Source organism: Chiloscyllium plagiosum, chromosome 28 (genome assembly GCF_004010195.1).
Source record: "Chiloscyllium plagiosum isolate BGI_BamShark_2017 chromosome 28, ASM401019v2, whole genome shotgun sequence".
NCBI lineage: Eukaryota > Metazoa > Chordata > Chondrichthyes > Orectolobiformes > Hemiscylliidae > Chiloscyllium > Chiloscyllium plagiosum.
In genome coordinates, this window is record NC_057737.1 from 6,756,405 (window position 1) to 6,769,489 (window position 13,085).

At 45.1% G+C, this 13,085-nt stretch overlaps 1 protein-coding gene and 1 long non-coding RNA gene across 3 annotated transcripts in view; both read right to left on the reverse strand.

Moving 5' to 3' along the window:
* The window catches only part of ovca2 (OVCA2 serine hydrolase domain containing), a 4,227-nt gene extending 3,274 nt beyond the window's left edge, over window positions 1–953 (reverse strand). The window contains exon 1 of one of the 2 annotated variants that reach the window (XM_043718167.1): window positions 353–953. In XM_043718167.1, the coding sequence (XP_043574102.1) occupies window positions 353–688 (336 nt within the window). In that variant the 5' untranslated portion in view covers window positions 689–953. The remainder of the gene's footprint in view (window positions 1–352) is intronic. The other variant, XM_043718166.1, reaches the window with a different exon arrangement.
* Window positions 1–10,465, reverse strand: part of LOC122563918 — a 20,722-nt gene extending 10,257 nt beyond the window's left edge. Inside the window, exons 1-2 of the long non-coding RNA XR_006315775.1 lie at window positions 10,455–10,465; window positions 10,310–10,314 (exon numbers count right to left, since the gene is read on the reverse strand). This is a non-coding gene — a long non-coding RNA (uncharacterized LOC122563918). The remainder of the gene's footprint in view (window positions 1–10,309; window positions 10,315–10,454) is intronic.
* Window positions 10,466–13,085: the final 2,620 nt, after the last annotated feature.

Sequence of the window (13,085 nt, forward strand, 5' to 3'; positions counted from 1 at the left end):
TCCGACAGTCTTGGGTGGGGGTGGGGGTGGGGGTGGGGCTCAGGATCAGGACCACCCCACCCCCACCACCACCACCACCACAGTCTGGGGGGGGGTGGCAAATCTGGGACGCAGAAAGGAAGGGCACTCGAACTCGTTGGGAATTTAAAGACCAAACAAAAGGCTGGAAATACCCAGTATTTTAGTTTTATTCTGATTTTAGATTCCCAGCATCTGCAATATTTCCGATTTTATGAGTGACCCGGTTGATTTTGTGATTTGGAGGCCCCGGAGGTAACAGTCCAGGTTTGAAAACTCAATGCTGTGGCCCCTTCACCGACAAGGCCCAGCTCCGTCCCCGGACTCGCCTGACCGACTCACCGTCTCCGGCGGCTGCAGGAGGCTGAGCCGTAGTCCCCAGAGGAGGGGGCACCCTGAGCGGCGACGACACGTACAGCAGCTCGGCGCGTTTCCGCAGCGCTTTCCGCAGGGAGCCGGTCCGCTCTCGGAAAATCCTGCCGTCCTGACGGTAACCGTGAACACACAGCAGCCGCAACACCGGCGGAGCCATTACAGCGACGGCAACTACAACCGGCAGGAGCCCGCCACCCAAACCCATCCGACTGGACAACCAAGAGCCGCGTACACACTGCCCGCCCGATAGATTGTTCCCCCGCCACCAATTTACTCCCCAATCCAACTGAGTCATTCCAAAATGATACAACAAACAAAGTATCTAGAATTACACCAATCAGCTGCTTCCAATTTCAGTTGTACACCTTTTAAGATGTTCACAAAGGAAAAAGAATATTTTGTTTGATTTCCATTGCAATGACTGAATATTTAAATACACTTAAAAGGGCAGGGCCCACTAATGCAGGTAAATGGCATTAGTGTGGTTTGGTGTTTCTTGGTCGACATAGATATGTGGGCCAAAGGGCCTGTCTCTATGCTGTATGAATCTATGAATATATTATCTAATTCCAATGAAACTCAGTGATTCAAGGGATGAAGGTGTCATTGCCCCTTTATAAAGGTAATGGTGAGCCACTTTCTTGAACTGCCTCACTCCATGAAGTGTAGGGACCCACAATGCTGCTAGGGAAGGAAAAATTCCAGGATTTTGACCCAGCAACATTAGAGGAACAGTGATACATTTCCAAATCAGGATGGTGAGTGGCTTTGTGAAACTCGCAGGTTGTGGTTCCTGTGTATCTACTGTTCTCAGTGGTAGAGAGCATGGGTTGGAAGGTGCTAACTAAGGAGCTTGGGTGAACTTCTGCAGTTCATCTTGGAGATAATACACACTGCTGCCACGATACATTGGTGGCTAAAGGAGCAGGGTCTGTGGACTGGGGGTTACATCAGTGCCCAATAACTAAGTCCCAGAGTCCTCTGGCTTCTGCTGTGCTTGATTAGGGGCTGGAGGCCTGGTCGCGGAATAGCACCAGAGCCCATGATTTCTGTCCCTGGCCCTGGGAGAGAGTGAATGTTGTAAGTGATGGGCATGCCAGTCAAGTAAGTTTTGTTTTTGCCCTGGATGATGTTGAACTTTTTGATTATTGTTGGAGGTGCATCTATCCAGGAGTTTTCTATCACATTCATGACTTAGAGTCATACAGATGTACAGCATGGAAACAGACCCTTCGGTCCAACTCATCCATGCCAACCAGATATCCCAACCCAATCTAGTCCCAAGGCTTCAGGAAGTCAGAGGTGACCATACAAGATTGTACTGAAGGTAAACATTGATTCAGGGTAAAGACTCTTCCAAATGGAAGTATTTTGGACCTTGATTGGGGTCGGGGGCAGAATTGGTCACAAACAGAACAGAATGCATCTGAGCAGATGAAGAACTACCATCCAGCTGTAAGAGGACACTCTGAGTTTATCAGCAGCATTCAGCTGTTAATTTGAAGGTATAGTTAATATTTTCATGAGAAATAACAGCACAATTCCTCCAATAATACCAGATCTCTCCTCAGAAGATCGACAAATAAGGAAACGTGAAAAAGGACTGACTTAATTTTATAATCACTGAATCAGTCATGGCTCATTGGGCAGCAGCCTTGGCTGTGAGTCAGAAGGTTTGGGATTCAGGTTCCACTTCAGAGACTTGACCCAAAGTCAATGTCAAAATCTCAGGGTAGCTCGACCTTCAGGTGAGACACTGATCGGGGCCCTACCTGCCCTTTCTGGTGGGCAGAAAAAAAATTTGCAGCACTAATCAAAGAAAGGGAAATCTCCTGGTCAGTATTTAACCAGCATCTCATTAAAGCTTACAACATTCATATAAGGTGTAACTGGATGAATGTAGGTAAGATAATCTCTCTGGCTGGTAGATCTATATCAGGGAACTTTTGTCATAAGAGCCAAACTGTTTAACTGAGGAGAAATCTCTTTGCTCAGAGGTTGGGAAATATTTGGAATTGCTGTGAAGTCTTAATCATTGAGTATGTTCATTAGTCATTGATAGATTTCTGTATGTTTATGAAATCAAGTAAATAGGGATAGATGATCAGCCATGATTGGTTTGAATGGTATAGCAGCTATGACCGGCTAAATGGCCCCCCTCTTCTCTTATTTCCTTTTTTACATAACACCAAAATCTCATTGCTATCTGTGGGACTTGACTGTTTTCAAATTAGCTGACACATGTACTACATTACAACAGTGATTACACTTCAGAAGTACATCATTGACTTTGAGGTGTCCTGAGGTCATGTGGAGTGCTATATAAATGCAAATACTTACTTTCCAGAGATCAAAGCCAGATGGAAATGTGTCACAGAGCATCAACACTATTAAGTCAAACATAATATATTGATTTACTCAGCTACATATCTTGACATGTGTCCCTTGGCAACTGCTGCTTCTTGTTGTGGTGGGACTATTGTTGACTTTGTCAACTGTCCCAATCTTCTCCTCCCTGCTGTATGTGCTGAAATCCATCCATCAGTCACTGATGATGGTCATTACTTGGTCTGCCTGCCAATTATCAGCACGGAATGGGCATTTGCAACATCTCCCTCAGGCCCCCAACCTCTTTTTCCCGAACAAACAATTTCCAAATTGTTGACATCTTGATTTTTCCACCGTGTTCGACCATCAGAAAAATCAATCATTCGTCTCATAAACTACATAATGAAAGGCAGAGGTCCAAGGATTGATCCCTGTGGGACTCCATCAATCACAGCTGTCCCACTCAAGTAATTTCCTTTAATGGATACCTTCTGCTTCTTGTTGTCAGGCCAATTTTCGATCCAATTAGCAATTATACTCTTGAATCCATAAGGACATGATTTTTTTTTTTTGCTACAGGTTTTGTGAGAGATGTAAGTGGAATCCTTCCTGAAGGTCATAGCTAATTTTCCTCATTCACTGATATAGCTACACCATCAGAAAGTTTTAATCATTTTTCTGAGTAAGGACGAATGGCACTTGTTGTCTTCTCGACCCGTTTTGAGGCTTCAATTGTGCAGTTACTTCAAAATATGCTAGGCCTTTATCTGCTGAAGTTTAGAAGAGTGAGGGGCAACTTGATTGAAATATAGAAGGTCGAGGGTACAGTGAGGGGTCTTGACAGAGTCAATGTGGAGAGGATGTTTCCTCTTATAGAAGAATCTAGACTGAGAGGTCACTGTTTAAAAATAAGGTGTCACTCATTTAAGTCAGAGATGAGCACAACATTCTACAAATAACATGGGCAAGGACCTAGAAATGATCATTATCACAAAAATAGGTAGTGTTGGGCAAGCTAAGGGTAAAAAGTAGACAAGTCTCCTGGCCCTGATGGAATGCTTCCCAATGCACTAAAAGAGATGGCGGGGTAAATAACAAATGCGCACATGGTAATTTACTAAAATTCACCGGATTCTGAGGCGATTCAGCAGATTGGAAAACAGCAAATGTGATGCCATTGTTTACAAATGGAGGTAGACAAAAGGCAGGTAACTATCAGCCAGTTAGCTTAATTTCTGTAGTGGGGAAAATGCTTGAATCCACCATCAAGGAAGAATTAGTGAGACATCTGGATAGAATTTATCTCATCAGGCAGATGCAGCATTGATTCATGAAAGGCAGGTCATGTATAACTAATTTACTGAAATTCTTTGAGGACATTACAAACGCACTGGACAAGGGGGAACTGGTGGATATGGTGTGTCAGGATTTCCAGAAGGCATTTGACAAGGTGCTGCATAAAAGGCTGCTGCAGAAGATAAAAGTGCACGGCATTACGGGCAATGAATTAGCATGGATGGGAGATTGGTTAACTAACAGTAAGCAAAGGGTGGGTGTTTTTCTGGTTGGAGATCAGTGGCCAGTGGTGTGTCTCAGTGTTCAGTGTTGGGACTGCAAGTGTTTACAATTTAGAGATGATTTAGAGTTGGGGACCAAGTTTAGTGTGTCAAAGTTCACACATATAACTAAGATAAGTATGCAGAGGACACACAGATGGATATAGATAGGTTAAGTGAATGGACAGGGGTCTGGCAGATGGAGTATATTGTTGGTAAATATGAAGTCACATTTTGGTAGGAATAACAACAAACTGGATTTTAAATGGTGAAAAGTTGCATCATGCTGCTTGGCAGAGGGAGTGAGGTCTCCTTGTGCATGAGTCACAAAAAATTGGATTGCAGCTGCAGCAGGAATGAGAAGGCATGGAATATTGTCGTTCATTACGAGAGGGATGTAGTTTAAAAACAGGGAGGTTATGCTGCAGATGTACTTGGTGCTGGTAAGGCCACACCTGGAGTACAGTGGATACAGTTCTGGTCTCCTTACTTGAGAAAGGATTTTTGGCACAGGAGGGGGTGCAGAGAGGTTCACTAGGTTGATTCTTAGGTTGAGAGGGTTGGCTTATGAGGAGATATTGAGTAGACTGGGACTATACTCATTGGAATTTAGAAGAATGAGGGGGGATCTTATAGAAACAGATAAAATTGTGAAGAAAATCGATAACATAGAAGCAGGGAGAGGGCGGGTAAGTGGAGTTGAATCCACAAAAAGATCAGCCATGATCTTATTGAATGGCAAAGCAGGCTCAAGGGGCCAGATAACTTACTCCTGCTCCTCGTTCGTATGTTTTTATGTTCTACGTTCTCGCAGCGGGTTGTGGGAACTCTCTCCCTCAGAAGGTGGTGGAAGGCAGACGCTTTGAGCATTTTTGAGACAGAGGTAAATAGATCCTTGATGTGAAAAGTTTTCAGGGGTAAGCCGGAATGCGGAATAATCCGATCAACCATGATTTTATCGAATAGCAGACTGGGCTTAGAATCACTACAGTATGGAAGCAGGCCAATCAGCCCATTGAGTCCACAATGACCCTCTGAAGACCAACCCACCCAGAAACCACCCCCTATAAACTGTCCCTGCATTTCCCATGCCCAATCCACATAGCCTGCACATCCCTTGATACTGGGGCAATTTAGCATGGCCAATTTCCCTAACCTGCACATCTTTGGACTATTGGAGGAAACCCACGCAGACACGGGGAGAATGTGCAAACTCCACACAGACAGTCGCCTGAGGCTGGAATTGAACTAAGGTCCCTGGTGCTGTGAGGCAGCAGTGCTAACCATTGAGCCATGATGCTTTGAAGGTGCTGAATAGGCAACTCTTCGCAGTTTGTATGTTTGTCTGTAAATACAAATTCAGAGGATTGGTCTTGGTTGATTACTCCCCCCCCCCCCCCAACCCATTGTTGGGCACTTAAGCTAACTCTAGCACCACTACTACTCCTTTGGCTAAACGTCACATACCCACTGAAACAACCCCCGAGAAGTGGGTCAGGATTCCATTAAAAGTAACACAAAGTTATGGGAGAATACAGAAATGTTTAGCTGTATATAAGTTAATAATATATATCACAAATTTATTTATTTTGTTATCAAAATGGTCAGTGGGAATTTCTTTAAGTTTCTCCGGATTGGATAGCGGTCAGTCGAAATCTCTTTGTGGTATAACTGATTTCTCCAGATCAAAGCTGACTAATCCAATCAGGGAAGTCCAAAGTAAAATTCCCAGCTGGAATAGCTGGTGATATTTCCAATCTGTCGGACTCGACCTCTGGTGTCACACTTTAAGAATCCCTACAGTATGGAAGCAGGCCATTTGGCCCATTGAATCCACACCAACCCACTGAAGAATGTCCCATCCACCTCATCCCTGTAACTCTGCATTTTCCATGTCTGATCCACTCACCCTGCACATCCCTGGACACCATGGGACAACTTAACACGGCCAGTCCACCTAACCTGCACATCTTTGCACTGTGAAAGGAAACTGGAGCACCCGGAGGAAACCCATGCAGACACGGGAGAACTCGCAAACTCCACCCAGACAGTCGCCCAAGGATGGATTAAACTTGAGGCAGCAGTGCTAACCACTAAGCTACCCACATAATGTGACAGGACAGTTGAAATATTCAAAACAAATACCAGAGCCAGAATTTCTTCAACTTCTTAAGTGAGATCAATACAAATTCACTCAGTAGCAGTTTCTGAACCCCTCTCAGTAGGAACAGGAATTGGACTTTCTAGCTGTCACTGGTTAGGCCATTGAGTTCAATTCTGGTGTCTCTCATGTAGGAGGGATGTTGTGAAACTTGAAAGGGTTCAGAAAAGATTTACAAGGATGTTGCCAGGCTTGGAGGATTTGAGCTATAGCGAGAGGTTGAATAGACTAGGGTATTTTCCCTGGAGCATCGGAGGCCGAGGGGTGACCTTATAGAGGTTTATAAAATCATGAGGGGCATAAACAGAATAAATAGACAAGGTCTTTTCACAGGAGTGGGTGAATTCAAAACTAGAGGTTTAAGGTGAGAGGGAATAGGTTTAAAAGGGACTCAAAGGAGGAACAGTTTCACACAAGAGGGTGGTGTGTGTGTGTATGGAATGAGCTGCTAAAGGAAGTGGTGGAGGCTGATACAATCACAGCATTTAACAGGCAACTAGATGGATATATGAATAGAAAGGGTTTAGAGGGATATGGGACTAGATTAATTCTGGTCAGCATGGACAAGTCAGACCAAAGTGTCTGTTTCCATGCTGTACATCTCTATGACTTTGGAGTGTTTATGCCTACACTTTGCATGACTGCATTTGAAAACGTACATACTCCACAACCACCTGATGAAGGAGCAGTGCTCTGAAAGCTATTGCTTCCAAATAAACCTGTTGGACTATAACCTGGTGTTGTGTGTGTGATTTTTAACTTTGTCCACCCCAGTCCAACACCGGCACCTCCAAAGCATTTAAGTGTCTTAAAATCCTGAAAGAAATTAAATAAATGCAAACTTCTTCTTCCACATGACCCAATGTCCCTGAACATCTAAAATGATGCTGAAATAATGACTGGACTGCACTACAGATTTGTCAGGAGTGTGATAAATAAACGTTATGTGCAGCATACTTTTCTTGTAACATTTCAAATCACATTCCACCTTCCGTGTCATGCTTGGAAATAAAATGCAGAGAGAAACCCAGTCACTTTTCTGTGGTGTGATAAGTGAATCTGCAGGAACAGTTAATAACAGTCAGAATATCTACAGCCTCCTATCCTCACTTTTCATATTTCAAGGACAGACACAGTTCCTTACCTGAATGGAAATCAAACTGAATAAATTGACACAGTTTTTCACATAACAGCATTAGCCTTTGTATTTGTACAGGGACACAACACCTTCACAGGAGTGTTAATTGTGTGGCAATACAGCATATCAGCTCATCCTCCCAAAACAACACATTCTCTAACGTACAGATAACAGCACAATGGGGCATTTGTAAGTGTGTGTTCATTTTGGTTATATCTGTATCACACACAGGCTCCGGTAACACACGGGATTGCATCGAGTCCTTCCAAACCTTACTCTGCCTCATCAAAAATTACACACCCCATTTGAGGATTGTCCCAGACAAAAAAGTTGGTCCTGGTTTCTTTCCTGCAACATCAGCCTGGCTTCTTCAATTTAGCCTCGAACATCATTCTATGAGAAACTCGATGGGTTTTGTTAAAGTACTGATTTTCCGCCCAGATGGCGTTGATGCCATTCGGCTCCTTGAGCATGTTCTGTCTTTCGGTCCATTGATGGTGGAGCTGATTACTCCACATTCCCACTTATCGATGATCATCTTTCACTGTCCACATCCACCTTCAAAATATTTAAAGACTCTGTTCCCACTGGCCCTTGAGGAGGAGAGTTCCAAAACCCTTCTCTGAGGAAGAAATTCTCCTCAGCTCTGTGTTAAGGAGGCGACTTTTTATTTTGAAAAGAGTGACTTCTAGTTCTCAAATCTGCTATAACAGCTCTCCATGTGGTTCCATCTGCCTTCCCTGGGCATGAGCTCCTCTCTTTATTTCCTACCCTGTTTCCCTTGTACCCTCTTTATAACCTAATCCATGAGTCCCAACCCCCTACCCCTTCCACCTCATTCCCACCAACTCCTCTCGCTGCTCTCCATGCTGATAACATTAACCTGTCATCACATCTGTTCCTGTCCTTTTGTTTCTGTCACTCTTCAAGAAACACACTTCTAGTCTCTTTGACCTAGCAACTCCCTGCCCCATCTCCAACCCCCTCTCTCACCGAATTTGAGAATGTTTTGCTAAAGAACTACAGAAAGTTGTGAACACAGTCCACACCATCACGCAAGCCGACCTCCAATCTACTGATTCCATTGACACTTGATGATGTGGTAAGGCAGCAAACATCACCAAACACCCCTCCCAGCCCAGTTATAATCTCCTCCAATCTCTTCTGTTAGGCAGAAGATACAAATGTTTAAACCCACGCACCAACAGGTTTGAGAATAGCTTCTTCCCCGCTGTTATTAGACTTCTGAATAGACCTCTCAACTTCCAAATCTAGTGTTGATCTTGCTTTTTGTGTACATTCGTTGCAGCGGTAACTTTGTATTCCTCACTCTGTTCAATCACTCCATCATCTTTGTGTTGTATCATCTGACTTTACTGCATGCAAAACACAATTTTTCACTGTACTTAGGTACATGTGACAATAATAAAAATATATCCTAAATCCTTTCTCTCTGTCTCTCTTCACCAGAAAGTAATTACAAGTTGGGCAGAATTTTGATAAGCAAGATTCAAGGATTACAGAGATGAGGGTGGGGGTTGTGACAGGCAGAAAAATGGATCGGGACCACAACCAGATGAGCCACAGTGTTGTTGTATGGTGGGATAGGCTCAAAGAGCCGAGTGGTCTCTTTGTACTCCTACTTCTAGATAGCTGTGAAAGAAGTACAGACCATGTGCAGGCAGATCAGTTTAGTTTGGAATGGCATCACGGCCAGGACGACATAGTGGGCTGAAATGCCTGTTCCTGTGCTGTGAAATATTCTATGTTCCATATCCTGCATTCCCACAGGCCCCACTTGACTTGCTGCAGGTTTCTGCTTCTCATTCAGCTTCAGAAGGTTGCTGAGCAAAATTACAAACAACATTTTCACTGTGACTTTGAACGTGGTGCTTTCTCCCACTTCCTCTCTACCACCTTTGGACAGAATCTGCACATTGTCCCATTCCAGCTGTTATCCAGCTCCATCCCCAACCAACCATCACTGGAACATCTCCCCCAATGGGCTCCTGTCCTATCTCTGCACCACTTCCTCAGGAGCTCCATCCCTTGGCTCCCCTGCCACCCCTTTCTCATTCACACACTGCACTGGAACCATCTCCAGGATAAGGGGTCGTCTAGGCTGTGGCAGTTCAAACATTGAGTTAGTACAAGACAGAGACCAGTAGGATTCTAGACATGAAGTTGTGATGGGAAACAGGGTTGGACTGGAAAAATGGAGCTGAGGTCAGAAGATCTGTTCTGATCAAAGTGGGATAGTATTGTTGAATGGCATCGCCTGCTCCTGTTTTCTATGTTCTCATGTAAAACCATCCATCAGCATAGGCTCCCATAGCCCTCAACTCCTCCCTGATCTGTACCTGTTACAGCTTCAGCCTTGACTGATGCCACATCATAACGGAGCCAGGATTTCCATCAGATAGATCCAAAGCATTGTTCTGACTCTGCTTCTCCTGCACACACTCTGGGCTCTCATCCCCCAGTCTATTCCCACTTAGGCCATGTTTCAGATGGAACAAGAATTATTTTGGAGCTTTGACCCTCAGCTTTGATCCCCATCTGCTCACCACAATCATATCATCCACTTTCACCCCCATCTCAGCCCATGCCCCAGTGAATCTCCCATTGTGCAAGTTCAGTCCAAGATCAATATCCCATCCGCCAGTTTTATGAATCTTAACTCTTCCAAAAGATAGCTGACCATGCCCTATCTTGTTCACCCTCATCCTGAACCTACTCTGGCTCCCAGTCCCCCACCCAGCCCACCTTAACCCAACTTAAACCCTCTTCACCACCTACAAAGCTCTGGAACTGTCCACAACACTCCAGTTGGCCCCAGCAACCTCCTCCCCCTCGCCATCCCCCTACACCTACACACAGAGACTTTCATTATTTCTGAGTCTCACCTTTAGTCATCATCCTGTCTTTGCCCCACCACCACAGAGCACTGTTTCAGCTCCAAGACTCTGCAATTAACACCTCTTTTCCCTGAACCTCCTCTTCCACTCCTTCAAACTCAATTCTTCAGCCCACCTTTTGATCACCCCCCTCCTGACCTCTCTTTCTCTGATGGGTCAAGGTTTGCCTTTTGCTTTACATGGGAAAGGGATGCTACATAAAAGTAAGTTGCTGTTGGTAAAATACTTGCAGCTCTTACAGATTCTTTGGGAAGTCTGTGTGAATCTGGCTTGTTGTGACTGTTTGCTGGAATGTGTGAATGGCTGGTGAGGCTCCTTTAATTATCGTGCAGTGATAGATTCACTTACAGAATTAGGCTGAGTGTTGGCTGGCGCTAAGTGCCAGTGAAATATTGCCTTCATTGTTTAAAAATAAAAATGATTCAACAACCAGAAGCAAGGGATGGTGTCTTGGTTTCATCATTTACAGCTTCTTGGAACCATCTGCACATCTCTCCTCACTCCAATCTCCTGCTGGCAACACCTTCTGCAGCAATCTCTCTGAGAGCTGACCTGTCTCTTCATTGAGTATTTTGTGGCTACATTTCATTTCACTGACAATCCGGTCTCTCCCAGTTCATTATTGTCACCCAGCTCACTAATCTCTTTCCTAATTGATCAGTTGATGATAACGGTGCTGGGTTGTAAGGGAACATTGCAGGTTGTGACCTCTGCTGTATTCAAAATACTTTCTCATCAATCCATTCTGGGATGTTGCAACACACTGCTCTGGAGCAGATGATTTGGAGGAGCTGGCGTTGGACTAGGGGTGGGCAAAGTTAAAACTCACACAAGTTAAAACTGTTGGGTTATAGTCCAACAGGTTTATTTGGAAGCACTAGCTTTTCGAACAAGGAACAGTGCTCCGAAAGCTTCTACTTCCAAATAAAGCTGTTGGACAAAAGCTGGTGTTGTGTGATTTTTAACCTGGAGCAGATGGGAATTGAACCTCCTGCCTCAGAGGGAGAGACACTACTACTGCTGCTGCAGAGCGTCCCCTTTCCCCCGCTCTGCTTAATCTATGTTACACGTTTAATCAGGAGGGATCTGAGCTGATGGGTTTGTTTATGAGTTAGCAGGAATTTTCTGGGAGATGATGAGTTAATGTTAAATGAGTTTCATTTAACCATGCAATGTGAAGCCAGAAAGATGTTTTTCATACCAGGGACCTATTTGAAATGTAACATGCTTTCAAGCAAGAATGTTTAATATTTAATAAGATAATAGATAATGAATTTTAAACATGCTCGCAGCTGTTAGTCTCCCCTTCTTTGAAAGCACTTTCTCAGGTGGAACTGCACTCTAATGAAAACTGAGGGAGATGGTGACTAGAATCTGTCAGCCCCATGTTTTCAAAGTATCTTCTGTTCAGTGGCTGATCACAGCCTAGAAAGATCACACTTACCTCATTTTACAAGCACCCCCATCCCTTCCTGACAGGACAACGGCCCCACAAATGCCTCTCCCATCCCTGGCCTTGCCCCAGTTTTCCAGTGGAAGGTTGGTCCAGATACCTAGTTTTCGTCAAGATATCCTGGGATTGAAATCCCAGTTTGTTTTTCTCTCCGAGTTAGAAGGTTGTTAGTACAAGGCCCACACAAGCCCTAGTCACATTGGGTATTAAATCCAGGCTGATAGTCAGTGCAGGAGTCAGACAGTGCTGTCCTGTCAGAGGGTGCTGTCCTGTCAGAGGGTGCTGTCCTGTCAGTGGATGTGGTCCTGTCAGTGGGTGTGGTCCTGTCAGTGGATGCTGTCCCGTCAGTGGATGCTGTCCTATCAGTGGGTCTGTCCTGTCAATGGGCGCTGTCCTGTCAGTGGGTGTTGTTCTGTCAGTGGGTCTGTCCTGTCAATGGGTGCTTTCCTGTCAGTGGATGCTGTCCTATCAGTGGATCTGTCCTGTCAATGGGTGCTGTCCTGTCAGTGGGTGTGGTCCTGTCAGTGGGTGTGGTCCTGTCAGTGGGTGCTGTCCTATCAGTGGGTCTGTCCTGTCAATGGATGCTGTCCTGTCAGTGGGTCTGTCCTGTCAATGGGTGCTGTCCTGTCAGTGGGTGTTGTCCTATCAGTGGATGCTGTCCTATCAGTGGATCTGTCCTGTCAATGGGTGTTGTCCTGTCAGTGGGTCTATCCTATCAGTGGGTCTGTCCTGTCAATGGGTGCTGTCCTGTCAGTGGGTGTGGTCCTGTCAGTGGGTGCTGTCCTATCAGTGGGTCTGTCCTGTCAATGGATGCTGTCCTGTCAGTGGGTCTGTCCTGTCAATGGGTGTTATCCTGTCAGTGGGTCTGTCCTCTCAGTGGGTCTGTCCTGTCAATGGGTGCTGTCCTGTCAGTGGGTGTGGTCCTGTCAGTGGGTGCTGTCCTATCAGTGGGTCTGTCCTGTCAATGGATGCTGTCCTGTCAGTGGATCTGTCCTGTCAATGGGTGTTGTCCTGTCAGTGGGTCTATCCTATCAGTGGGTCTGTCCTGTCAATGGGTGCTGTCCTGTCAGTGGGTGTGGTCCTGTCAGTGGGTGCTGTCCTATCAGTGGGTCTGTCCTGTCAATGGATGCTGTCCTGT